The sequence below is a fragment of the Falco peregrinus genome, chromosome 4 (genome assembly GCF_023634155.1).
Source record: "Falco peregrinus isolate bFalPer1 chromosome 4, bFalPer1.pri, whole genome shotgun sequence".
Taxonomy (NCBI): domain Eukaryota; kingdom Metazoa; phylum Chordata; class Aves; order Falconiformes; family Falconidae; genus Falco; species Falco peregrinus.
The window spans coordinates 120,812,131-120,837,128 of NC_073724.1; the positions used below are offsets into that span (position 1 = coordinate 120,812,131).

A 24,998-nucleotide genomic window follows, 5' to 3' on the forward strand; every position below is an offset into this window, starting at 1 on the left:
CCTTTAAGGGGCTGGTCTGACAGATGCCTCCAACCTTCCTTCCCCTGCCATGGTGGGACAGGTTGAAGAACTTCAATGTAGTTGCCTGCACATGGCACGAGAAAGGAAAGCTTACAAGGATGAGCTCTGGAGGGCAGGAACAAGCTCAGCAGTGCATCATACCAACATGACAGCAATTCTTTGTCCCAGTTCCTCCAGGGAGCCCCTGCCAATATCTTGGTGTGCTAAGCCCTGTGCAGAGATGGAATATGCCCCCCCTGAGTCCTCCTTCTAGTCCGACAGAGGTCATGGCTGGCAATTAAGTCAGTGGAGCAGAAAGGCAGGCACAGAAACAAGTAGCAAAGAAACTTTATCCACAAAAATGACCCAGAAGTAATAGCCATTGAGGAACATCAAAGATGGGGTTTCTAAGAGCCAGAACCCCACTACACCTTATCAGAACAGGCTCACAGCACTGTTGGGACCAAAATTATGCTTTCATCTCCATTACACCCTGCCTGGCTGAAACCTCTTCTGGTTTAATGGAGCCCACACATCTGTGCTGGGAGGGAAGAGGGCCAGGATCAGCCTGAATGGACCCACTGGAAATTTCCTCTCTGTTTGGAATCAGCACGGCCATGATTAAAACCCTGCCCCATGTTATCATCCTTCCTCCCAGTCTTTCTGAAGCATTTCAGGCTGTTTTTCAGAAACCCTGCTGTTCTCCTCGACCTCTGGCGTCATAGCATAGAGCAGGGATCTAACTGGGGTTACAGCACATACAAAGCACTGACCCATTTTCAGCACTGAATGGCAATGCTTGAACAGATGTAGCCCTGCTATTTCGCATCCAAAGAGCCTCTTCCACGGCTCTTGTGCACGAGAAGGCTTGCTTTTCCAGCGCTGTCAATCCAGAATTGCTTATAGCACCCTGTGCACACGGGGTTGCATAGCAGAGGAAAGGGGCTTTGGTCTGCAGGTAGCATGCATGAGCATTTTAAAGCCCAATACCTGTTGGATCCAGAGCAGACCTGCACATCTCGCCTCATTCCTGCAAAAATATTTGGGAATCCAAAACTTTTCAGCACTACAGCCACAATGCTCATTCACAGCATTCCCAGGGCTTTGCTTCATCTCTGCATGATTTTCTTTTTTTTTTAAAGCCCATTCTCAACTTCAAGCTAAAACAGATTTTGTTTTGCACTGGAGGGATTAGGAGAGTTCATGTTTTTTACTGAAGGTATAAAAAAAAAAACAAATCAAAAAAAGAGGAATTTTAAATATCCTTTAAAAAAAGGCATTCTTCCCATGCTAGTATTATAAATAATCAAGAGCAATGGTGATGGTTTCAGTTCTCAAAGCATGGGTCTAAGCGAAGAGGAAAAAACACACTCCTGGGAGGAGACAGCTCACATCATTACATTAGTAAACACTCTCCCTCACGCAACTTCAGCATCTAAAGCAGGTGATTTATTTAAGGGACCAACTATCCACTGTATTTTAAAATCCAGTTTACATATTATCTTTGACAAGAAGATGATGTCAATGCAGTTTCGTTAGAAGAGAGCCCAAGGTACTGTCAAAATGTTCAAGATGCTGCTGAGGTAGTAAAAGAAAGAATCATTTCCAGCACTGGGGTTAGCTGGCAACACCCAAAACTCCCCAGCACATCCCACTGGAAAGCTTGTTGTCGGCTCCTTCCAACTTTGCAAAATTTTCCACACCCATGTCTGCTTCAGGCTGAATTCCTGTCATTTATATTTTCTGGAAAGTTGCAGTCAAATTGCTCAGCCACTTCTAAAATCAGCCAACCATAGAAACAAACAAACAAAAACCAACCGAAAAGCTTCTACACGATTCCAGCACCATCTTTGTTTTTGCATGCCATTCACGGGGGAGCACACCTACCCCACACTCCGTTACAGCCACGCAATAGACACGTGAGGACATACAACATTTATTAGTGAAGACAGGCAGAAGCAGCCCCCCTTCACCCTCACTTCCCAGCTCACTTTCCCTTTACTGTCATTAACAATTCCATCTGAAGGACCCAAACACATCCAGCCCAGAGGCACATGATGGCAGCCAAACTTAAGGGTCTGCCCCTCTGCAATGGGGAAACTCTACTCACCAGTTGATTTCATTGTAGTCGTTGCGAACTTCCCACCAGAAGTAAAACCAGACCAAAGTCAGGAAGAAGGACGAGGTGAGGATGAGGAACCAGAGGCACTCCCACTGAGAATGGAAAAAGAAGCCAACATCAATACTATCCCATCTGAGGGCCAGTGCTGCCCCACATCTCACCTAGAAGTTGTTGAGAGTGGATGGAGTAACTAGACATTTCCAAGGGCAGATTTCAGATCCTTGCTTCCCTGGGGCAGGTGGGAGATGCAACCCTTATTCCCAGCTCTGGGCAGAGGGGCTGCTTACATAGACCCATCTTACGTAGGGCTGGGACAGCATTTCTCCAGCTCTCAAAGCATGTGGAACAAGGGAGCGTTTCTGGATACAGAACTGCTGTTTTTGTTTGGTTGAAGGTTTGGTGGCTTGGGGTGGTTTTTTTTTTACTTTTCCATTCACATGCGAGAGAGGCAAATTGGCATCTTACTCTCCCATGGGTTCAGCTCAAATAACTACAACACAGACATATAAACCCTTATTCCTTCCCCCAGGGCACTCAGATCCTGCAGAGCTAAACCACCCATCTGCAACATTTATTCCCACCACCACATATGCAAATATTTTTGCAAATAATATGACAAGAGGAGAGACTACACCAGCATCGGATGAAAGATTTGCACCAACATTCAGTTTTCATGAATGTTTCAAATAATACTACACACACATGCATCCCCCCCCCCCCCCAAATCCCTAAAACATCTGTTCAGTGACCTGCTCCAATAGCATGAGTAAAATCCTAAACCACAAGGACATCCATAAAGAGAACAGTGTTGCAAGAAAACAGGACCATTTCCACGTGGTCCTTGTTGGTTTTAATCTGCAGGCATTAAAACAGTCCACACATGTTTCCATTTCAAATAGCATCCAGTCTGGAACAAAACACTGAAATAAATTCTTTATGGAAAATATTCAAATGAACCCTCTCTTCCCAGAATGAGCAAGTAGGAAGGAAAATTGAAAAAGTGTACGAGCAACTCTACTACTATAAATTCCTTCTAGACCCTGAGCACAACATTAATCTCTCTTGAAAATGCCCTTTTCTCTAGTGAACTGTCTCATGGCTTTTCAATTATGCAAAACAATGCAACCAATATAAACTCTTTTAGTGATACAAGAAACATTGCTATTCTTTGCCCTTCCTTTCCATCTTAAGAGCTGAAGCCATTTGCTTAACTGTGTATTGACTATTTTCCATCATGCATCACCCTGGATACCAGTCCTGTGGTACAGCTCATCCTTTTATGCTCCATCTTATAAAAAGTGCCAAAAGAAAGAGAAAGCAATAAAAAGGGTCAGAATTATTTAATTTTTGCTGTACCAGAATTTATGTTTTCTGCTAGAAGTTCCCAATTCTTGACTAGGGTTATGGTTAAAACATTTTTTTCAGCTCAGGTCGTTTGTTAGCCAACTTCTACCAAGCAGGTGTGTAAGTCCCATGAAGGGCTTGGTGTTCCAGATAAACGGGACAAAAAGGACCAGGAGGTGGTAAAAGGGACTTCTACAGTGCAATCACCAAGTACATTCAAAACCACATGGCCAAACTGCTCTGCCAGGAGTTTGGAGACTACAATCTCTTCACCTCACGCCCAGAACTGCATCTATATGCAGAGCTGAGCTGCTGGAGGGAAAGCACTAAGGCTGGAATGGGGTTTTTCCCACAAAACACCCTGCCTTTGGTAGCAGGATGCCAGTCACAGCATCTACATCAGCCAACGCTGGCCTTCTCCAGAACTAAATGCAGCAGCAAGGCTACAACACCTCTCCACGATGAACCTCCCTGACGCCAACCACCACTGCACCACTAAACCAACCCTTTCCAACCAAGAAGTCTCAGATCCCACGGAACATCTGGGTTACACAAAACACCCAAACCAAAACCCACTCACGCGTTCACTCCATCCCACCAAAATTCCCTAGGAGGAAGCGAGTGCTAACCCTTTCAGCAGGCTATGACAGTATTCATGCACTAGACACTGATTTGATAAACAAGCCAAGAAAAACTTTTCAGAACGTATTTGGGCTTTTTTTCTGTGTGTATGTGTGTCCCCATTTACATGCAAGTAGCGTAGCTTGTGTCAAGCTCTCCAAAAGCTATATTTGGTCTGTCCTTGACGGTGTACTTGCCAGGAATATTTGCCTGGCTGATTTTGTGAAAACCCAGCTAAATTCCTTAAGGCTCGACATAATTCAGTGAGTTCAAACACAAGTCTGGGTGGGCTTTCAGAAGGACAGGGAACATCTTCCCAGCACCACTGAAGCTATTCAGCACAAACTGAACCAAAACCTGAGCCTACACGAATCTGACCTACATGCACAATATACTGGATTTAGCCCAGGTTCTGTACAACCTCCCTCCAACAGCCCCTCATCAGAAGAGCTTTACAGGCCCCTACTTTGCAAGCTCCCATATGCTTCAAAGCAAGGTGAAATCTGCAGCGTGCAACAGCTTCAAGCCTCTACTGCCAAAAATAAACACTTAAAATCAGTCATCCTGATCACTCAACCACAGCCACAAGTAGGTGGGGAAAACAGTGCCACTTCACCTACAAGAACTCGGGCAGAACCACTAGAAAGTTTGAAGATGCTTGAAAAAACATCCATATTTTTGGCTCCATGAGATTTTAGAAGAACGTCAGCACTAACAATTTTGGCATTTCTTCTAGAAAAAAACCCCTTCCCTGCCTTTCAGCTTCTCCCTCTTCACACTGAGATAAGAGGACATGCTCACTAGTTACCAACTACTTGCACTAAGCTTAAACACACTCAGCTCACACATTACTTAGTATCACCCTGCAGATGAACCCCACCAAGCACTACCAACGGACACTTGGTCCACAAGACCCAATTAGAGCTAGTCCTAAGTGACTACGCCACCACCACCTCCCAAATTCTTGGGCCACGGATGTCAGAATCTTGGCACCAACTACCTCCTTCCACAAACATCTCCAGGGCCACCCTACTTGCTAATGCCGATGTAGCCACGTCTTACAGAATGGCACAAAGTAGTATTAACCTCATTATACTAACATCTAATTTTAAAAGAAAGCAATAAATGAAAAGCCACCCTTTTTCTCCAGCCAAATGGCCAGAGAGGACATGTACCATGTGCTTGGTTAACCTCAAAAGCCAACCAGCATGCAGACAAAGTCTTTGCGGAGCACATCCACTGAGATGGCCACAGCCCAAAGAAGGATGGAGAAAGTATCAATTAAAATAAGATAAGTAACTTTGAAGTAAGACTATTTAAAAGGATTCGGCATGGGTTGAAGATTTTTCATTGCAGAAGCACTTTCAAAACCAGGCATCTTAAACATACCACTGTGCTTGTGATCTCAGATCTATTGTGGAGCCACCTGTAGCAATGGGAATAAGATCTCGTACTCCAAGAGTATCTACAGACAGAATCAGAAGAGCCACAAAAGGGAAAAAAAGTTAAGACTGAGACATGTTACCAAGTTGCAGTTTGCCAGCAATTTTTTAAAATTATAAAATTCTTTAAAAATCCCAAACAAACATATCAGCATTTCATCCACATTCTCCACCAGTTTTGTGCATCCCCAATCTCCACCCTGTGTCAGGTGGGAACACAACCAGCTCCAAAGTAAGGGATGGGGTGGGGTAGAAAAAAAGCTAAAGGAATTTGCCACAGAAAAAGCCAGTTTGTGATTCAACTGTCAAGCTGGTTCACGCATTTTACCTGCTCTTGTGCTGCAAGTTTTAATCTTACTTGTTTGAAACAGCCCTGAAATTTATATCACAGAGCATGGAAGAGATGTCTCCAACTTGGAGATTAGTTTTGGTTAGCTGAAGTCTGCACCAACCTCTATTGCTGCAACTACCCAACCCAGACGAACGTCGCAGCATTATTTACCACCTGGCAGGAAAACAGAGGCTCAGGAAGATTATTTTATTTCCTGTAAGATCTGTAGGAGATACCGTGAAGTTCATCTACGTACACACTTCCACCTAACCCTCCTACAAGGATTGTTTCAATTTAGTTAAACTTGCTGTATTAGAAGCGATGATATTTCTCACTCATTTCTATATTCTAGCTGATCACACATATGCTGGAAGAAATCTCTGTGTGTGATACCATTTATAAACCAAAAAAATTCTTCAACCAAAAAAATCTGTGCTTTTTCAAAAGTTTCTTTAGTGGAGGTTCCTTGGCTGTCACTAGAAAGTGATCCTCTGCCAAAACTAGCCACGTGCACAGCTAATGCACATTTCTCTGCCACAGCTACTCCCTGCTGAATTATAGCGCGAATACAATGCAATGCTGTGCCATTCTAGAGAAGCCAGAACCATGTCCATTTGATAATTGACTTGACATACCTTTATCAGGCCTTTAGACTACCAAATTGCCCATTATCTTCCCCAAAAGCAGATCAGCACAACATCAGGATCTAAACAGAGTGTGAGTTGGACTTGGAACAGAGAGAAGGAACGTTGAAGATCTTAGAATTAAGATTGCCCAGGGTGAGACTCCGTTGATCAGAAGCGGCTATCACAGCATTTACACATGCCCCTCTTCCTGAGGTTTAAATATTTTGATAATTAAGCTGAGTCTGTCAGGAAATGTGTCCCAAGCCCTGTCTGGGGCATGCAGGCAAAACAGAGAGGTACCACATGCGGTATCACATTAAATTGCTTATTTATTACCAGGTATGTTCCCAAAGGTCATCAAAATGCTGTGGAATGAGCTAAGCTGCCCCTCTTGCTCTTTTCTTTGTGCCCAGCTGGAGGAGAAGGCTGCATTTTCAGAAGGGAGAGCAAGTACAGTTGGCTCAAGGTCTGCTCCATTAAAGCCAAGGCTAGAGCTAGATGAGCTGCTAGCAGCCTATGGATGAAGGAAATCATAAACATTTGCCTTCACTGAAATTGTTGGAGTCACCCCAGCTGACACTAGTCCTGAAATGCCCTCCTCCACCTACAGTTGCTGCTGGAGATCTCTGTCAGCTCATCCCAAGCGAGCAGCAGGACTTGCAGTCTTGAGATGCGCCTCCTGGCTTGGGATGAAAATGCAGGAGGATTTTTAAAATGCTCCTGTCTAAAACAAACCCACCACCTCCAGCATCTTCTCTGGCACCCACAAGCAACACAGTTTCAAAATGAACTGGGGGGGGTGGGTGGGGGGGGTGGGGTGGGGAGCACATGTGTGTGTGAAAATAAGAGAGAAGCCTGCTTTGAAGTGTGAACGGGTAGGAGGAAATGCCAGTGCTGGATGATTAGGGCTCCATTCCTACGTGGATTAGCTCATAGCCAACAACAGTCCAGCAATCAATCAATGTGGGCAAAGTTGGGCCCCTTCCAACTTGTGCATCCCTAGAAGCTTTCCGGTGAAGGAAGTCAAATGCCGTTGCTATTATGCTGCTGCAAGCTTGCCCCAGTTTATACCAGTACAGCTAACTATGGCAGCTCACAGATGGAAACTTTTTTTTTTTTTTTTTACAGTCCCCCTTTTGATTCACATCCAACCATGAGGATTGCACCGACACTCACATCAAACCTTCTGTAGCAGTATGTTCCCAAAGCTCTCCCAGAGCAGCTGAAACCACAGTGAGCAAGATTTCACCTAATGGGCCTCTGAAAGACCCTTATATATAGGGGTGAGTTTGTGGTTGCATGGAAGTGAGGAGATGCACAACAAAGCAGATGTCTTTTCCTGATTAAAAGATATTTTCTTTAAAAGGATAAAAGGCAGAAAATGTTAACAACTTGACACTAAGTGACCGTTGAAATCAGTCAGAGGAAACAAACTTCTTCCACAAAACAGTAGGTTAAGTCAGACAAGTGCAGCAAGTGGGGTACTATCATTTTCTTTTCCAATGCCCCATGAAAACCCTGCACAGAGAGCATAAGGAGGCTTAAAAGAAGGCAAGAACAAACCTGCATTCACAATTCGAGTGAGTCGGCTCTACAGGTGCATTGGTCTTTTAAGAGCATTCAATAAAACAGAATACAGTTTTTTTTGAAAGAGGGGCTCAAACAGCAAAACGCAAAAGAGAGGGAGAAACAGCTGTTGATTTCCTTCAGACTTAAAGCCCCCTTAGCCTGGAGGGCCTCAAATCAATATAGATCACTAACAGTTAGAAAAAGAAGCAAAAAGTTTTAAACCACAGACCAAAGAGGGGAAGAAAAAGAAGAAAAAAAAAAAAAAAAAAAAGAGGGGGAAAAAAAAAAAAAAAAAAGAGCCCTTCACCACAGACCACTTTGTAAAAACTCAGCCTTTATTTGAAGAGCAAAGACAGGAAAGACAGGTAGCATTTGCTACCACCCAGAAAGGCAGCATGACGGCAGGGAGGCTGAAGGGCAGCAAAAGGATTAGACGAGCCCACTAAAATCAATAGAAAAACTCCAACTCACTTCCTTGCACTCTGGCTTTGAACCAAAAATCTTCTATTGCTAGATTCATTATTTCAGGAAAACTGATAAACTGAGTTCTCTTTCAATTCTGCATTCTTCTTGGCTGTTAATTTGTATTTCACACTGCACCAGGAAATCACTCGTCGTTAAATGTTATTGGTAGAGCAGACTCCCTCCTTGCCCGATTGCTGCTTCAAGCAGAACCAAGGTTTATTCTGCCAAACTATTCAAAGATCCCCTTCCTGCTTTTAAATATGTATTTTTTCAACCTTCCTCTTAAAATAGTTGGCTTTCCAAATCCAAACGGTCCCATGTTTAGAAAAGTCAGCACAAACCAGAGCCAGAAACACATCTGACTCACTTCTCCACATTAACACCGAGTTATAATACACATTGTGCAGCATAATCCAACCTAACAAGTTAGTTAAAATTATTTTTCCGTTTCATCTGCTGATAGAATCTATGTTCTGGTCAGAGGTTTCTGTGGTCAGAGACATTAAGCCTGTTTCTAATAAATATAACCGGCTACTGAAAAAATGGTGGAAGGAAGTTACTCTACAGGGGGAAAAAAAAAAAATAGAAAGTGTATTTCTCTATAGCTACCTTGGACAAGATTATCTACGCGTAAATAAGGCTATAGTGGTCTCCATGTACAGTCAACCAAAGCTTTGCTCCAAACAAAGGTTTCAATTAAATTATCTACATTTCGCTCTGAAAGAAGCTGGCCCTTTTTGTTGGCTATATAAAGAGCCTCTGAAGCTATCTTCTCACTTTCAACTAGCGTTAATATCTTCCCACCAGCCCATGGGTCTCTTTCCACCAACATTAATAGCAGAATGCTCCACCTCCATTCCCCATGACCGAAGAGGATTTTCACAATAACTTTGTGTACAAGGGGTGCTGAACAGTCCCAGCTTCCACTCCGCTCTCTCCAGCACCTCTGCCAGAACCACCATTGGAGCATGACCACAGCATGCCATGTGAGGTGGTAGATGTGCCTGCTGGAGAAGCTCTCCTAGCATAGCTGGCACTCCCCAGCTGGAACTGAAGGAGCAATCGGAGAGACAGGCTGGCTTCTGGAACTGCCAGTCATCCGACACGAAGAGGGCTCTTGTTCAAGTCAAAGCGCCTCTGGGAATTCATGGGTTTCAGTCTTCATGATGGACACTACCCATTCTCTGTCTCCTGATTACAGCAAACCTCCTGTTCATTCATTAAAAATAAATAAGTAAATAAAAATCAAACTAGAGAAGAAGCTTTTTGCAATGTCTTCCCCCACCACCACCACCTTTTTTTTTTTTTTAAAAATCAAAATAAATTCCAGTTGTGAAAAACAGAAGTCCTTTATAGGAAATATATTTTAAAGCAATTTCTTGCTGAAGGGCATCTCAGCTTGATGCTGCAATTTCTGGTCAGAGGAAACCAAAGAGACTGAGCCCTCCCAAAACCTGGCAGCACATCGGTCAGGACATACACAAGCAGATGGAGAACAACAAGCACATGGATCTGACCACACATACACACAGAAAAAACCCAAACAAAGCTCAAACGTGGGCATCTCTCACCAGTTCTACCCATCCAGCCATGCTACTGGAACAACTGCAGATGCAAACTAGGCTATACAGAAAAGTCAAAGAGGAAAACTCAGAAATCTGGAGGGGTGATGTGACGTGGGGCGATGTGATGTGCTGAAGATATGGGCAAGTGACAGGGACAGACCTCAGCTTCTTGAATGTCAGCTTGCTACCATGACCCTGGTCACCGATCTCATTTGCTGTTTATTTGCACACAACTCAGCCTTGGGATCATGCTCTGTTGGCTTCTGTCTTCTCCCTATCACAGGTCACATCCACAGTTGGAGGAAGCCACCCTATATTAGTTGAGCCCTGCCAGCACTAGCATCTCTAGACAGCAGCTATTTTAGACTGCTCGGTTAATACACCCCGGTCAGATCTTAAAAGTCTAAGGGTATCACCCAGGAGCAAGCCAGGTTTACTCAACTTTGTTAGAAATACATCAAAACCAGTAAAGCAAGCGGTAACATCAAACAGTACCTCCACAGCTCCACATAGATCAGATGTACAGATGCTCACGGGCTTCCCTTGGGCTATGGTGAGATCTCCCTGAACCCCTCCTCTGTTCATGGCCCCAACACTCCTCCTCCCATCACTCCTTTTAAATTCAACCCTCCACCACAGAAGAAAGCACCTAGCCGTTTAAACGCAGCACTTTCAGACGAGCTAAGCTACATTAACCAGAGCAGTTAAGCAAGCTATGGATGAATCTCACCTCCATCTCCCCACCATAAGATATTTATCATTTTCCCACAAAACACTGGTAAATCTCTGTACTGAAGGCTTTACATTCAGACAACATTCATGGACACATCCAATACAACCAGGCCCTCAAACTCACAAACACAGCAAGACAAAAAAGGTATTTTATGTCCCTGCAGTGCACACCAGCCCCGTGTCCCCAAACACCCACCAGCCCAGGCACATGCTTTTAGCAATGAATGGATTTTGTTGAAGGCTCAAGGCCATACAGTCTTAAATAACTGCTCTCTACCTCAAGAGCAAATACTAGAGCTGAACTCCAATCATAGCACCACCATTACTCAAGTGTGTTTTCAGGTCGTTTAAATTAACTCCCGGATAGAATGAGGAGCTCGCTAATGAGTCTTCACTACACTATTTTCTGACGTTTTCAAGAATGAATTTCCTGCAAACATTTATCAGTATTAGCTTAGAGCATAAAGAAGGCAAGCTAATGTTTACCTAGTAAATACAGAAGAAAAATTGATGGCACGATCCTTCATTTCCAGATTACCCAATCGGACCTCATGCGAACAAACAAAAGAGAATCTTCAAGCAAGTTATTAAATCATCTCTGAGGATGAAAAATGACTACAGCTAGAACCAGGAAGTGCAGATGAAGAACAAATATCAGCTGGAGCGTTTTGTCAATGTGCACAATACTTAGTTCCTACAGTGAAGTTACAAAATTTCATAACCCACAGTATGTGAATGCACAGTCCTTAAACCAGTGACTGGTATACCATAAGTGTGAACCGTTTTCCATCCCATTTGATTTTGACCTCATTAGCTCTGATAGCAGTGTCACAGGTCAAATGCAGATCCCAATAAACATTAAAGATAAAAGTGAGGCAAGCAAGCTGCCTCTGGCAGACACTGCTCTAAACTCCCACCCAAAGGAAGGCCAGCTCAGGTCAGGTTGCTCAGGGTAATGTCCCAGCAAGGTTTGAATGTCTCCAAGGATGGAAATTCCCACTCTCCTCTGGGTCCTCCTCTAGGGTTTGACCACCCTCATGGGGAAAAACTTTCCTACTGTCTAACTGGAATTTCCTTTGCTGCAGTCCATTGCCCCTTGCCAAGATTCATCATCCTCTGTACAGCCACTCCTTAGATAGCTGTAGGGAGCCGTAAGATCCCCCCTTCCCTTCCCCTGCTGCACAACCCCAGTTCTCAGCCTCTCCTTGTATTTCCCAGGCTCCAACCAGTTTGGTGGCCCCATTGGGCTTGCTTTTGTCTGTTATTGCCTGCCTTGGTTTTAGAGAGCCCCAAGCCAGGCTGAGTGCTCAGATGCGGTCTCTGTAGTAGAGAATAAAACCCCCACCCTTCAAGCTGCTGGCTGCACCGTCACTATTGCAGTCCAGGATGCAATCAGCCTTCACTGCTAAATGTACATCCAATAGCTGAATCTTGTATTGCAGAGGGGTATAACAGAGGGAAAGTACCTTGCGCTCCAAGGATTTGAAGCATTTAAGCAAGCAAATCGATACACTTGACTAGCAGATATTGACATATCAGACCTTATGTACATCAGGAACAGAATCAAGACGCCTGGGCTTCGATTCCATCACCTTAAAGAGGCTGAAGAGGGATCAGGCTTTCACCCCTCTGCTGGATTTATGACTTGTGAACTCAGAGAGCAGGCAGCAGTCTGCAGGACTCCACAGTGCAGTCAGCTCTCACAGTACTTTGTAACCTGTCCAAAGGCTTCATTATCTCTCCATCTTAACCAAGGCATGAACATCTGGTGCAAAACTCCACTTGAGCACATTCTCCAGCTCTTGCTTTTTAGTCTTCATCCTCAGCTTTCTCTCTTGTCCCATCTTTGCTTAGTACTTAAAATCTCATAAGGTATACGACTTTCTCCATTTGCCACAGCCCTCTCCAGGCAGGAGATGGACTGATTGGAAGGGTGCATCGTCTCTCACCACAACCCATTTGAGCCAGTCTTGGCCACTTCATAAACACTGCAAAGGTTCTGGCTGATTCACTACTCCTAGGTAACATGCTGTGGTCTTGCGTAAGAGGCATGTGCCAATGAATAAATAAATGGGAAGAACAAGTAAGAAATTGGGTCTAATGCCCTGCGGTGGGTCTGAAGTAAGAGAAGGAAAAAAATATTTCTGCCATTCTGGCTGTGGAGGCTTCAATAGTTAACCAGATGCTTCCTCAAGTAAGTCATTGCACATCTCAGACATATCTTACTTGATTACTGTAAAGACTAGGCTAACAGCTCTCTGCACACCTTGTTAGAGAAGGCCATGAATGAGATTTCTGAGCTGTGACACGCTCCATTTACAATTCAATTTAGCAGGTCAAAGAAAGTGGCAGAGAACATATTATTGAAATATGCGTTCCTGCTGGGGCTGCCGTAATTGAACTGTAGATCAACAGATGCAACAAAAAGAGAGCCAAATCTCTAAAAATAACATTATTACACTTTGTTAAATACTTGGGCTCCCAGCCTCCAAAAACACAACCAGAAAGAGTAGTCAGGCAGGACTGCTAATTTCCCCCAGGCTTCAGGGCTTGCAGCCTTGCAAAGCTGAGGAGCAGCCGGGCAGGTCTGCTTGCCCAGGTAGCAAACAAAGGGATAAAGGTATCTGGACTATGGGATAACCCATACTTGCCTGCCGCTCCTTCCCCCCACACTCTGCCACTACAGAGGACCAGCTTCCCTCTAGGTGTACTTCACTGAACAGAGGCAACGTCTAGCTGTATCCCAGCAGCTGTACTCATCACAAATTATGCCAGCAACTCTCGATGGCACTGTGATGGGAATTCCTACACCGTTTCAGAGATTCTGCACAGCTGGAGCCAGGGCTTTTTCTGGCTATTAGTGGCCCCAGGGGACTTGCTGCAGCAGAGACCAGCTCTGCCTCCTGCAGTTACATCCTCCCTCTTTCATTCAGCATAGAGGTAAACAAAAATCCCTTAGGGAGCCTCTGATTCATGAGAAAACAGGACAGAGCGATAGGGGTTCCCCAATCTACCCCCGGCAGAATGATTTACTTCCCCAGCTCCTGATAATGTGTTTTTAATCTACTGGACCTTTCCCAAACAACATAACCAGCGATACCCAGTGCTTCTGGCCATATTAATGGGAAGAATGCAAGTATTACAAACCTATTACTGATGCTAATGATGAACTATTCCCTTTCTCTTTACCAAAGACTTTGCATATTTGGAGGCTGAGGATAGGCAGCTATCTTTTCTAGTCTAAATAGGTCCAGCTCTTTCAGTCTCTACTGATGAGGCTCATCCAGGGAGAAAAAAAGATAAATAATACAGCCCATTGCTCTTGCACAGACTGACTGGATGAGGTCCAAACCTTGCTTGAAGTGGAGCACCTTGCTGGGCACAGCATCCCTGCTAAGCTCTCATCAGCATCAAGCAGCAGGAGGACTACATCCTTGATGCCTCCTGAGGATGTTATTTCTGCTAACACATCCCAGTCTCATGACAGTCATTTTCACAGGCACATGATGTTGTTGACTTGCATTCAGCTTATGGTTCACTTTAATTAAAGCACCAACAGACCAGGGCAATAGGTTTTAAGATTAAAAATAGTTTTAATAAAAATGAACTATGTAAGTCAACTAAGAATAGAGCCAATGAAGGCTATTAAATGTAATGGCCTCTGACACCTCTTACTCAAGAAATCTCAGAAAAACTGATTACCAGAAAGAGGATCATTCTGTTCACATCCTGGGAGTTCTGGAAGGTCTTTCTGTACCTATCTGCTTCTGACCCCAGCTGGCAGCAAGACATTTGGCTCTATGGCTCCTATACCAGGCCTAGAAAAGGCTGTAGCCATTAAGAACCCCAGATATCTTCAGCAAACCTGTGGCCCAACTACCCTGCATTTCAACAGATCACTCAATGGCAAAGGAAATAGCTCCACATTTGCCTTTGTTGATCCTATTTCTGTCCTGGCCCCAGACTGCTTTTGCTGTTTGCCCAGCTCCGTCTAATCGCAGGCTCTGACGTGCCTCCAGCTCTTGCCTGTTTGGTGTTTATGGGCTTAATAAGCATGGCTTTCATTAGGAAGAATGGTGGGTAGGATAAATACTGAATATTTATCCCTATTTAAAGGCAATTACTGTATTTCACAAGTGTTTACGTGAATTCTATTGTAAAATGTTCTCTTTCAGAGCAGATAGCCCTATCCCAAATAGTCTGATACAGATGTGAGATGGATTCAAGGGCAAAGGATTGCAATGGGAGAAGAAACAGCCAGTAAGCTTATTCCTTGGGCAATTGCTTTCCCTTGCATCTTACTCTTAGCAGCAAACGTCTGCAAACCAAACTCCAAAAATGTTGCTTTGTCATGAAGGTTGGCACAAAAAAATAACCCCAAGGATTTCTTAGCTGGTTGAAAGGGTGAGAGCATCATCATCCAGTGCTGGAAGACAAAAACCTGATGGCAAAAGAGGCAACGCGTGCCATTCTTGATATCAGTATGAGGTCTTTCACCTTCCCTCAAAAGGAAAGACAAACAGCCTTCAACTTGAAAGGAGAAGGAGTCAAAGGAGAGATTCACAGAGAGCAGGATCAAGTGTTCACAAAATGACCAAGCAGCTCACCCAGCAGGGGCAATCATAAAGGACTCCTGTATTACACCCTAGATTTGGGTGTAGGAAATTCTCGGTTTGGGTCTAGGAAGATCTTGCTTAGCTCTGTGTTTTACATGAACAACAGATACCAACATGTTGTACCCTCCACACAAGGTGACAGGCTATTCATGTGGAATCTGACACCCCCAAAACCAGCCTTGTCTAACTGGTCATTTTGGTCCACCTTCAGAGAGTGCCATACCCACACCAGCAGATGCAGAAGGAGAAAGCAAAACCAGGAACATCAACAAAAACGATGCCAAAAGGCAAACCAGAACATTACCCTACATGGAAATCTACATAGGCTCACTCTTCTCTCTCCATCAGTGTCACAAGTGACAGGCAATGACAGCTCAAAAAGGCATTTGCAAGGGCTGACTACCCAGCTATCCTGCCCGATGGGTCAGCTGGATTCCAGCTGAGGACAGCAGCAAGAAAATATGAAGCAGTAGATACCTACATGCTTGTTTTATTCAGAAATCACTGTCTGGAGAGCACAAAAATGATGATTACATGCCTAATGAAAGCTACAACAGAGAAGCTGAAGATCCGACTTACACAAGGTCCCCTTTCCACTTGCAGGAACTCTGACAAATCACACAACCCTGTTGTTGCAGCCAGGCATTTTCCGTGATGTTTACAATTCTGGCATAGCAAAGTCAAATTATATAAGAACAACTCTGCCCTGCTTGTCTAGAGGGGAGCCATGAGATTCCCCTGAAGCTATTCCCTTTCAGTACCCATCACCACGACTGAAACACAAACACCCAACTTGCAGATAAGAGAAGTCATTTCCGTCGTGTTTTAAGCAGGAGCAAGAGCCTGACTGCTCTATGCACATGTTGAAAAAGGCATTGCAAGTGCTTTGTCTCCTGGTGCTTTCCAGTGGCAGGCTGGCCCACGCACTGTTCTTCAAATCTTAAAATAATGGTATTGCCCAATTAAATATACTTTTCTTCTCTTTATTTACTGTATAATATTCTGCAGCAAAACCAAAGACACACAACAAGCAGAGAATATCGCAAGTGAGAAGAGGTATGGAGCCTCCAGGGGAGGGACACTCTTGATTCACCTTTCCAGAATCTAAGCAAACTTAACATTTCTGCTGGCATGCCCAGTGGGTGCCCCTGGAGACAACCAAAGCACACAGGGAGGATGCACTTTGGAGAGAAAGCTCAGTTCGTTTCCTTGCAATAAAACTGTTTGCAATTTCAGAAAAGGCATTTTAATCTCTCTTATATTCTCAACTCTGTAAAAATGGAAATAATTATCCCACTCATCAAGAGCTGCACATTGATTAAAGCACTTCAATTCCTCCAATAGAAGGCGTTACAGAAATAGCGAGTCTGCTATACCACTGTTTCTGTACCTTGATGTACTCAAGAGTTTTTTTTTTTCAAAGCAGCATCACAGCCAACCTGACTTTCTACTCATCTTTAAGAAGATAACCTGAAGAGGACATTTCCTGGAAATTCAACAGAGCTCACGCTGAAAATAATCCAGACAGTCAAAGTTCAAGATTCTTCCCGGTTCACCACCCGTTGGTTGTAAAAGATACCAGACAAAAATGCTAATCTTGCAGCTTTCCTACATGACACTGGACATTCTGCACTTTGCACAAGCCACCATAGATATTAAGCAAGTTGGAGATAAAACCACTGTTCTGGCCAGGAGATGAATGGACCACACAGATACCGTGCACGGGAAAAACAGCTTGGGGAAGTATGCAGGAAGAGAATTCCCAAAGCATCACTGTTTTGCAGCCTGGGATTTTATAGACAACAAACCACATGGCTTTTGGCTTCACATTTAGGATACATGCTAATAACAAAACATTACCAAGCACAAGAATAGAACATGACATGGGCACTGGCCACAGTGTTAACAATACCATCCCAAAAGATACTCTTATCGAAACCACACACAATCTCTCTCCTGCTGTGGCAGTCTCCTTCCTGTGGGGTGCCCAACTAAACATGTTTTTCTTCGCTTCATTTACTGTATGACCATCTGCAGCAAAAGCACAAAGACACACAACGAGCAGGGGATACTCGTCCCGTTTGCTGCAGCCCCAAATTCAGCACAACCTGCATCGCACCAAGTTATAAAGCCTTCATTCAACGATCCTTCATCAACTTTCTCATGGAACAACGGAATGGCTTTCTGTGACACAGGTCAAGTCACAATCCACCCTGTAAAAAGTAACAGCAGAGTTTGAGCTCTTCCCCACACTACTACAGATGTAACATGTCCAGCGGACTTATACATACATATATATATGTATGTATATTCATTACTCACCTTCTCAACAAGTTTAAAACAAAAACCCCCAACACCTAACTGATCTCAGAGTTGCTTTTATCAGCATGAAAACAGGCTCCTTTATAGAGAAGCCAAAAGTGTTGTGAGCACCAGAGCGTGACAAACGGCTGGGTAAGAGCAGCACCAGCCTCCTTGGGTGTAAATGTTGTTTTTTGCAGCTAAAGGAGAAAGGTTGCAATTGCAGAGGCAGACAGTCCTAGGGCTCTGCATGCACCAGCACTTTGTGGATGTGCCACCTCCCCTGTGCACAGGGTGGGGTGGGAAAGCAAATCAATCCCTTCCACTTTACAATGGTTTTCATCAACTAGGCACTGTGTTGCAAACCCATAAACCCCACCTCAAACTCAGGGATGATCCAGATCAGCAGGCAACAGCACTTTACTGATAGTTTAAACCCTTGTTGTGATTCAGAGATGCAGCAGGACAACGCAACCCATGAAGCTGTGGAAAAGGAGCGATCACAGCAACATCCCACCCCTGCAGCTCAGATGCTGGTATACCATCTCTCTCATCTTTTAAAAAGCGGTACCAGGCAATTTACCCGGCTGGTCTTTCATTAGGTCTCCTCACGATGGTTAATGCGAATGAAGTTATTTCCCCATGAGCTGTTTCTCATATGGCACTGCTTTCTCCTTGTATCTTACTGGATATCAAGAGAGACAGGGCCATGATCTGAACGGTGGGGGTATCAGCCCAGACTCATGCACTGGCCACAGGCTACCACATTCATGGGAGGTATTGCTCCCTTTCCATCCCAATTAATCTGCAATAAGTTACAGCCTGCACAAAACTCCTTAAAGCACAAGGCAACCTGGCAGACAGGCCAATAATATCTTTGACATGCAAACGTAGGAGCTGGAATACCAGGGCAAGGGGTAGTAGGACTCAATAGCTAGAGTTTGCAGAGATTAGCTCAAGCCTTTGTATCCAGCAGCCCTTCCCAGGTAGTCATTAAAACACTCAAAAGGAGCCACTCGTCGGGTATCTTGTCATTAATAAAAACTTCAGTGGAATCATAGAATTGCTTAAGTTGGAAAAGACCTTTAAGATCATCAAGTCCAACCGTTAACCCAGCACCACCAAGGCCACCACTGAACCATGTCCCCACACAGCCTGTCTGCATGTATTTTAGCCCCCCCATGGACGGTGCCTGCACCCCGTCCCCGGGCAGCCTGTGCCAGCGCTTGGCCACCCTGTCGGGGAAGACATTTCTCCCAGTGCCCACCCTGAACCTCCCCTGGTGCGGCTGGAGGCCGTTCCCTCCTGTCCTGCCGCTGGTTCCTTGGGAGCAGAGACCGACCCCCCTCGCTGCAGCCTCCTGCCAGGCAGCTGTAGGGAGCCAGAAGGGCCCCCCTGAGCCCCCTTTTCTCCGGGCTGAGCCCCCCCAGCTCCCCCTGCCGCCCCCCACCAGAGCTATCCAGGCATTAACAGCTCAATACATGGACTTTCTTCAAGGTACTTAAGTGAAAGAGTCTTGCAGAGATGCCGAGCAGCCAGCTTGGGCACACAGGTTGTGACAGGCATTTTTCTCCACTTCAGAAGTTTAATAGCAGCGCTTCAACATATTTCTTGTTACACAATAGAAGGAAACCTTGGTAGACAGTCAAGATGCTGTAAGGGCTGCTGACCACATTGCTATCAGAAGCATTTTTTTCTCCTCCTCTCTATTCAGACCATGACAAATAAGTCTTCAAAAGGAATAACGAGGGGAGATAAATGCACAGTAGAAAAAATAAAATATTGAATTTTACGTTAATTTATGACAATTTAATCTTTATCTAAATAAAAAAAAAAAAAGGTTTCCAGACTATTTTTCCAGACTATTTAACTTCCCTGCTGTGGGTTTTGCTGCACAAGCAGTTATAAAGGCAGAGGGAGAGATCTGCACACTGAAAAGGCATCTGTCGTCTCTGTGGGCTTTGACATTGAAATCCTTAAGCAGGAAACTGTATCGTCGAGTTAGATGTTTTGGGGGATGAATGGTCTACAACAGGCCATAGTTCTGGCTTCACTTGCTAGCTGGGCTTTTTTGGGCCCTGAGCTCTTCAGTGCATTTCAAAGCATCCAAGCTTTTCTAGCGAGAAACAGGTGGTGAGGAAAGGATGCCTAATATTTTAATATCTACAACGGTTCATAGTTATGACTAATTATATCAAGGCATGTTCGCTATAAAACACCTGCTTATGGACCGCTTATTGTTCATACTGATTAATGCAGTCAGTGTTGCCTACACAAAGTGCAGGGCAAAGGAAAAGCAAAGCCTGATTTATAAACCCACAGCCAAATGTGAGGCTGCCAACTGGCTGCCTGCGGGATGCCCATCCAAACAGATCCAGGTTTCTTTGTCACAGGAAATATCCAAATTATCTACAGCACCTCAGCTTCCATTTCAGTGGGACTGATGGCACTTCTAAATATAGTACATGCAAAGCCAGATTTCCGATTTTTTTATAGATGTGATTAAAAAAATAAATCACTTTAGCAGTTGTGTTATTAATGCTTTAAATCCGCTAAAAGAATATAACGGGTATTTTGCTGAGCTGCATAAGGACTCTTTGCTCCTTCCTATCCAAAAACAGGTAAGGAATCTCAGAGGTAGAAGGTGCCTCTGATGTTTAAATCTACAAGCTCAAGAGGGGACTCACCTTGCACTTACTCCAGGTACCAAACACGCTGCAGCTATTAGAAGAGGCAAATAAGAAAAGCAATAGGTCTAATGCTAAGTACAAGCAGTAGCTCCCAACTCCCTAAGGGATGCAATCTTTCGAACTTCCTTATCATATTTAATACCATATTGGTTATTTTTATTAGGAAACTCATCACAATGAAAAGACAAAATAGATTGAACTGTGAGCTTTGGCCGCTGAAGCAAGGTGGTCCCATCTCCTTGATGGGCACAGCTGTCCAACAATCATATTCACCTGGAACTGTGACTTCCAGTAACATGGGATTATTCCCCACCAGTCTTCATTCCGTCTCTACCTGAATTATTCAGGCAAAGGGTCTTCCATCATCTCCCTCAGCATTCTAGCTCCAAATGATTACCATCAGATGCTGAAAGTTCAAGGACTGCTAGCACCACCAACCCATGCCCGTAAGACAGCTGAATATTCAATTACCTGGCTCATATTGCAGGGGGCATTTCCCAAAGCATTTGCTGCCTGTGGCCAGTAGCCCTGGGAATAACAAAGGATTGAGAGAATAAAAAGATGGAGCCAGTTCCTGCCTGGCATTAGAAATGTGAGGGTTTTTTCCACCACCAAAAGGGCATGAATCTTTGATGAGCAACGCTTTTCTGTCACTTTTTAATCCATTAAGGAAATGTCAGAACTGATTTCTCCAGCCCAGGACCCTCACAAAAGTCCTGCCTAATGAAACGATTGCACTATGCGGGGGGGGAGGGGCAGAGAAAAAACCACCCCACCCCCACCCCCCAATGTTAATAAATCACATGGCAGCAGCCTGGAAGCAGGCTGTGACCACAGCCCAACCTAATTTACAGCTGAGCTTGCAGGAGGTAAGCAACAGGGAAAAATGTGGAATGTGACCCCCTCCAACCTCATATTAGGAAACCACAGGGAGAACTGCACACGGATGTTGGTATTTCCAGTATGATAATTGTTGCTGGAGCCTGGTGCTAAGATATCCAGTTTAGCCAAGTCTCCAATATAACAGATGCTGGACCATTTAAGTGAGCAGATCCAGCTTGCTGGTCCCATACATGATTCATATCACATTCTTGGGTACATCTTGAAGTACATCACCTCCCTTTGGCTTGATACATCCACGCCTGAAAAATGCAACGAGGGAATGGAAAGTTCTATGCTTGGAAACACCAAAGGCTTAGGTTGCATGAATGGGAAACTATAAGCCAAATTCACTCGCCTCTCAGCCAAAGCCCATGGGTTAATTCAGTATAAGAACAGAACCAGTGCAGGCCAATGTTGCATGCAGTTCTGCCCACTGCCAATTGATTATTTACTGAATAAATATTCAGCAGTCATTTGCATGGCTGGGAAGACGGTGCCCTGGTGCTCTCTCCTCACTGGTAGTGGTCCTCCAACTCTTCTTCAGAAGTTTGGGTTGTGCTCATTAGACTGAAGTGCTCTCCTTGCACATTACCTGCATAGAAAATCTTCAACAAACTATGTGGACTTCAGTGGAAGTGGTGGATTTATTCTTGTGGCCAAATCTTTTTCTCCTTCATATGCTTAATGCCGTCTCCAAAACAGAGTTACTAGTGTGCAGTGTTCCCCAGTGACTGCCATTTCACACAGCAGAAGCACATGTAGGAAACCACAAGACAGATACAGTAGCTCCCTGGGGTCATGCACGAAAGAGTATACAATATCGTGTCTGAATCACACAATAGCTTGAGAAAGTTAAACTCTGGAGTTTTCTGCTAGCAGGTATTTAGAAAAAACTTCACCATATCTAAACTAAGTTCTGTGGTACACAAAAAAAGCTTTATGCATATGCTTGGGTAATAAATTGAGTATGCCAGTCAGCACTAAAAGTGATTTCATTCACTTTCCTCTGCCTTGTCACAGGGCTCGATATAGCAAAAAATAAAGAAGGAGATTTCTTCTTTAACCTGTTTCTTGCACTGGTATAAAGAGTTGATCATCCCACTACTCCACCGTCACAAGCAGGGAGGTCAAGGCACATAGTTAAACGTGAACTCTTCCGCTAAGATGCAGTGTCCCTTAAATGGATTAGGGAGGGCTCAACGTGAAGAGCTCATCTTTCTTCCAACTATTTCAGCTTCCCCCTTTCAACAGGCACTATGTAGATAACCAACTATCACTGAGGGTGTTTCCTAGGTTACAGTCACTAAACACTTCCTAAAAAAGAAGCATCAGATCTCCGATTTGGGACAAAGCAGCCTCAAAAAAAAAACCCTAAAAACCAACCACCATCCCTGCACCAGCTATGGACTTGGAATCAGCAGGGCTCACATGGATACTTCGCAGAAGACTTGTCTGCAATGGCTAAACATCCCCAAACAGCTTTGAAAGTGACAGGACATGACATTATAAAGTTCATGCCTTCATTCATCAAGGCTCAGCAAAACTAGTCCCATCCTTTCCCTGGATTTCAGATCATTGAAGGGCCTGAATAAAGATTCCTCAGACATAATTCAGTTACTTCACTGTGCTAGACTGTGAATAACACAAAGCATCTTGACTATCTCCAGACTCCCAGATGATGTGAGCGCTATGCGGTCTGGGTGACTAAAGCTTTGGCCATGCTCTTTATGGAGTGTAAGGACTCCTGTCCTACTTTTCTCTAACAAAAATCCCCATTAGTTTCTTCCACCAAGTTGCTTCCCAGAAAGCATTCAAGAGCAACAAAGGAACTTCTACCCTGTCAGCCAACCAACTTACAGAGCAAAAGGGTCTACAAAAGCTATACATCAAGGCAGAAATAAGCTCACTCGGAAGAGTACAAAAGCATCCCTTTCATCACTGTCATCTCACACCTATTCCTAAGTCTCCTCTCAGAGAATCACCTCTCTCCAGCACAGAGATATTGGAAGGCAAGTATATCACCATGTAGATAGGCTCATTTCCCCCCATCAAGAGAAATTAGACAAGTTGTTCTTGGATTGCAGCAATAAATTCAGAACACAGCAGCACACTAGAAATAAACAAGGTAATGCCAAATGGGATAAAGCAGCCCATAAAACCAACTGCACCGTAGATGCTATTGAGCTTACTAATTCTAAATTACTAGGTCTGGCCTGATATAACATGCCTGTCTGGAGCAGTGATCTATAGGTTCATTGGATTATAAATTAAAGTCAACATCTCTACAGGGAACAAATTAAAAATCTGCTTTGGAAGCATAATTATCATAATGCTGTAAATAGTGATACATGGCAACGCCCTTCTATTCTTCATTACATTTCAGATTCACTTTAAATGTATGATAAAAATTCTGTAGCATGAGCATCTCTCTCCAACAGCATCTTTTTAACCAAATAATCTTCCTGTACTGGATAAGAAAATACCCCACAAATCAGAACATTTACTCATCTGTGCAGGGGGATATACAGGAGGCAAACAATCCGCTTTGCATGATGATAAATAAGGAAGCAATGACAGCTCAGGCTGAGATCCAAGGGCTATATCCTCACTAACCCATTTAGCTGGTTGACTGAGAAGGCAAGCGGGAAGACCAAGAAGCTTCTCCAAACAACAATTCAGGGGGACAGCCAAATTTCACTGAAACTCCAACTCGACTGGCTACAACACAACCCATGCTGATGTGGTTTAAATCAGGGGAAAGATTTTTGCCTTAACAAATCCTGCTTTTATTGGGCTTTTTGAAGGAGCAAGCCAGTCTCAATGGGCTAGATGAGCATTAATAAGTGCTGGAAGTTGCACAGACATTTTGTTTGATTAACACAAGTACCTCAGAGATATCTAATAAGCCAGAAGTTACATGGAAGGGAAAGGCAAGTAAGGAGCGGCAAACCTGCTGTAGTTTCCACCCTCTTTTTCCCCAGGGTTGGACCAGCATGTGCCAAAACTCAGGCGTTCATGCAGGACGTAGGGTTTCAGTCTCCCCTTCCACATCGCTTGTGAACCCAATGTGCTATCTACAGCTTCCCACAGTCCTGACTCTGGTCCATATTACCCAAACACAAAATTGTTTAGGTTGGAAACTACCTTTAAGATCATCAAGTACAACCATTAACCTACCACCGCCAAGGCCACCACTGAACCATGTCCCCAAGCGCCACATGTATGTGTATTTTAGCCCCCCCATGGACGGTGCCTGCACCCCGTCCCCGGGCAGCCTGTGCCAGCGCTTGGCCACCCTGTCGGGGAAGACATTTCTCCCAGTGCCCACCCTGAACCTCCCCTGGTGCGGCTGGAGGCCGTTCCCTCCTGTCCTGCCGCTGGTTCCTTGGGAGCAGAGACCGACCCCCCTCGCTGCAGCCTCCTGCCAGGCAGCTGTAGGGAGCCAGAAGGGCCCCCCTGAGCCCCCTTTTCTCCGGGCTGAGCCCCCCCAGCTCCCCCCACCCCCCCGAGCTGTGCCGCAGCCCCTTCCCCAGCCCCTGCCCGGCTCTGGACACACTCCAGCCCCTCCGGGTCTGCCTGGGGGTGAGGGGCCCAACGCTGAGCCCAGGGCTCGAGGGGCGGCCGCACCAGGGCCCGGCACAGGGGGACGGGCACTGCCTGGCCCTGCTGGCCACGCTGCTGCTGACACCGGC

General features: G+C 44.7%; 1 protein-coding gene across 6 annotated transcripts in view; it reads right to left on the reverse strand.

The window, feature by feature from the left end:
* LOC101922861 (glycerophosphodiester phosphodiesterase domain-containing protein 5) overlaps window positions 1-24,998 on the reverse strand; it is a 208,475-nt gene that overhangs the window by 45,018 nt on the left and 138,459 nt on the right. For 5 of the 6 annotated variants that reach the window (XM_055802250.1, XM_027776860.2, XM_027776857.2 and 2 more), the window contains one exon: window positions 2,111-2,214. The exons of the other annotated variant lie outside the window; for it this stretch is intronic. In XM_055802250.1, coding sequence (XP_055658225.1) covers window positions 2,111-2,214 — 104 coding nt within the window. The remainder of the gene's footprint in view (window positions 1-2,110; window positions 2,215-24,998) is intronic. 6 annotated transcript variants of the gene reach the window in all.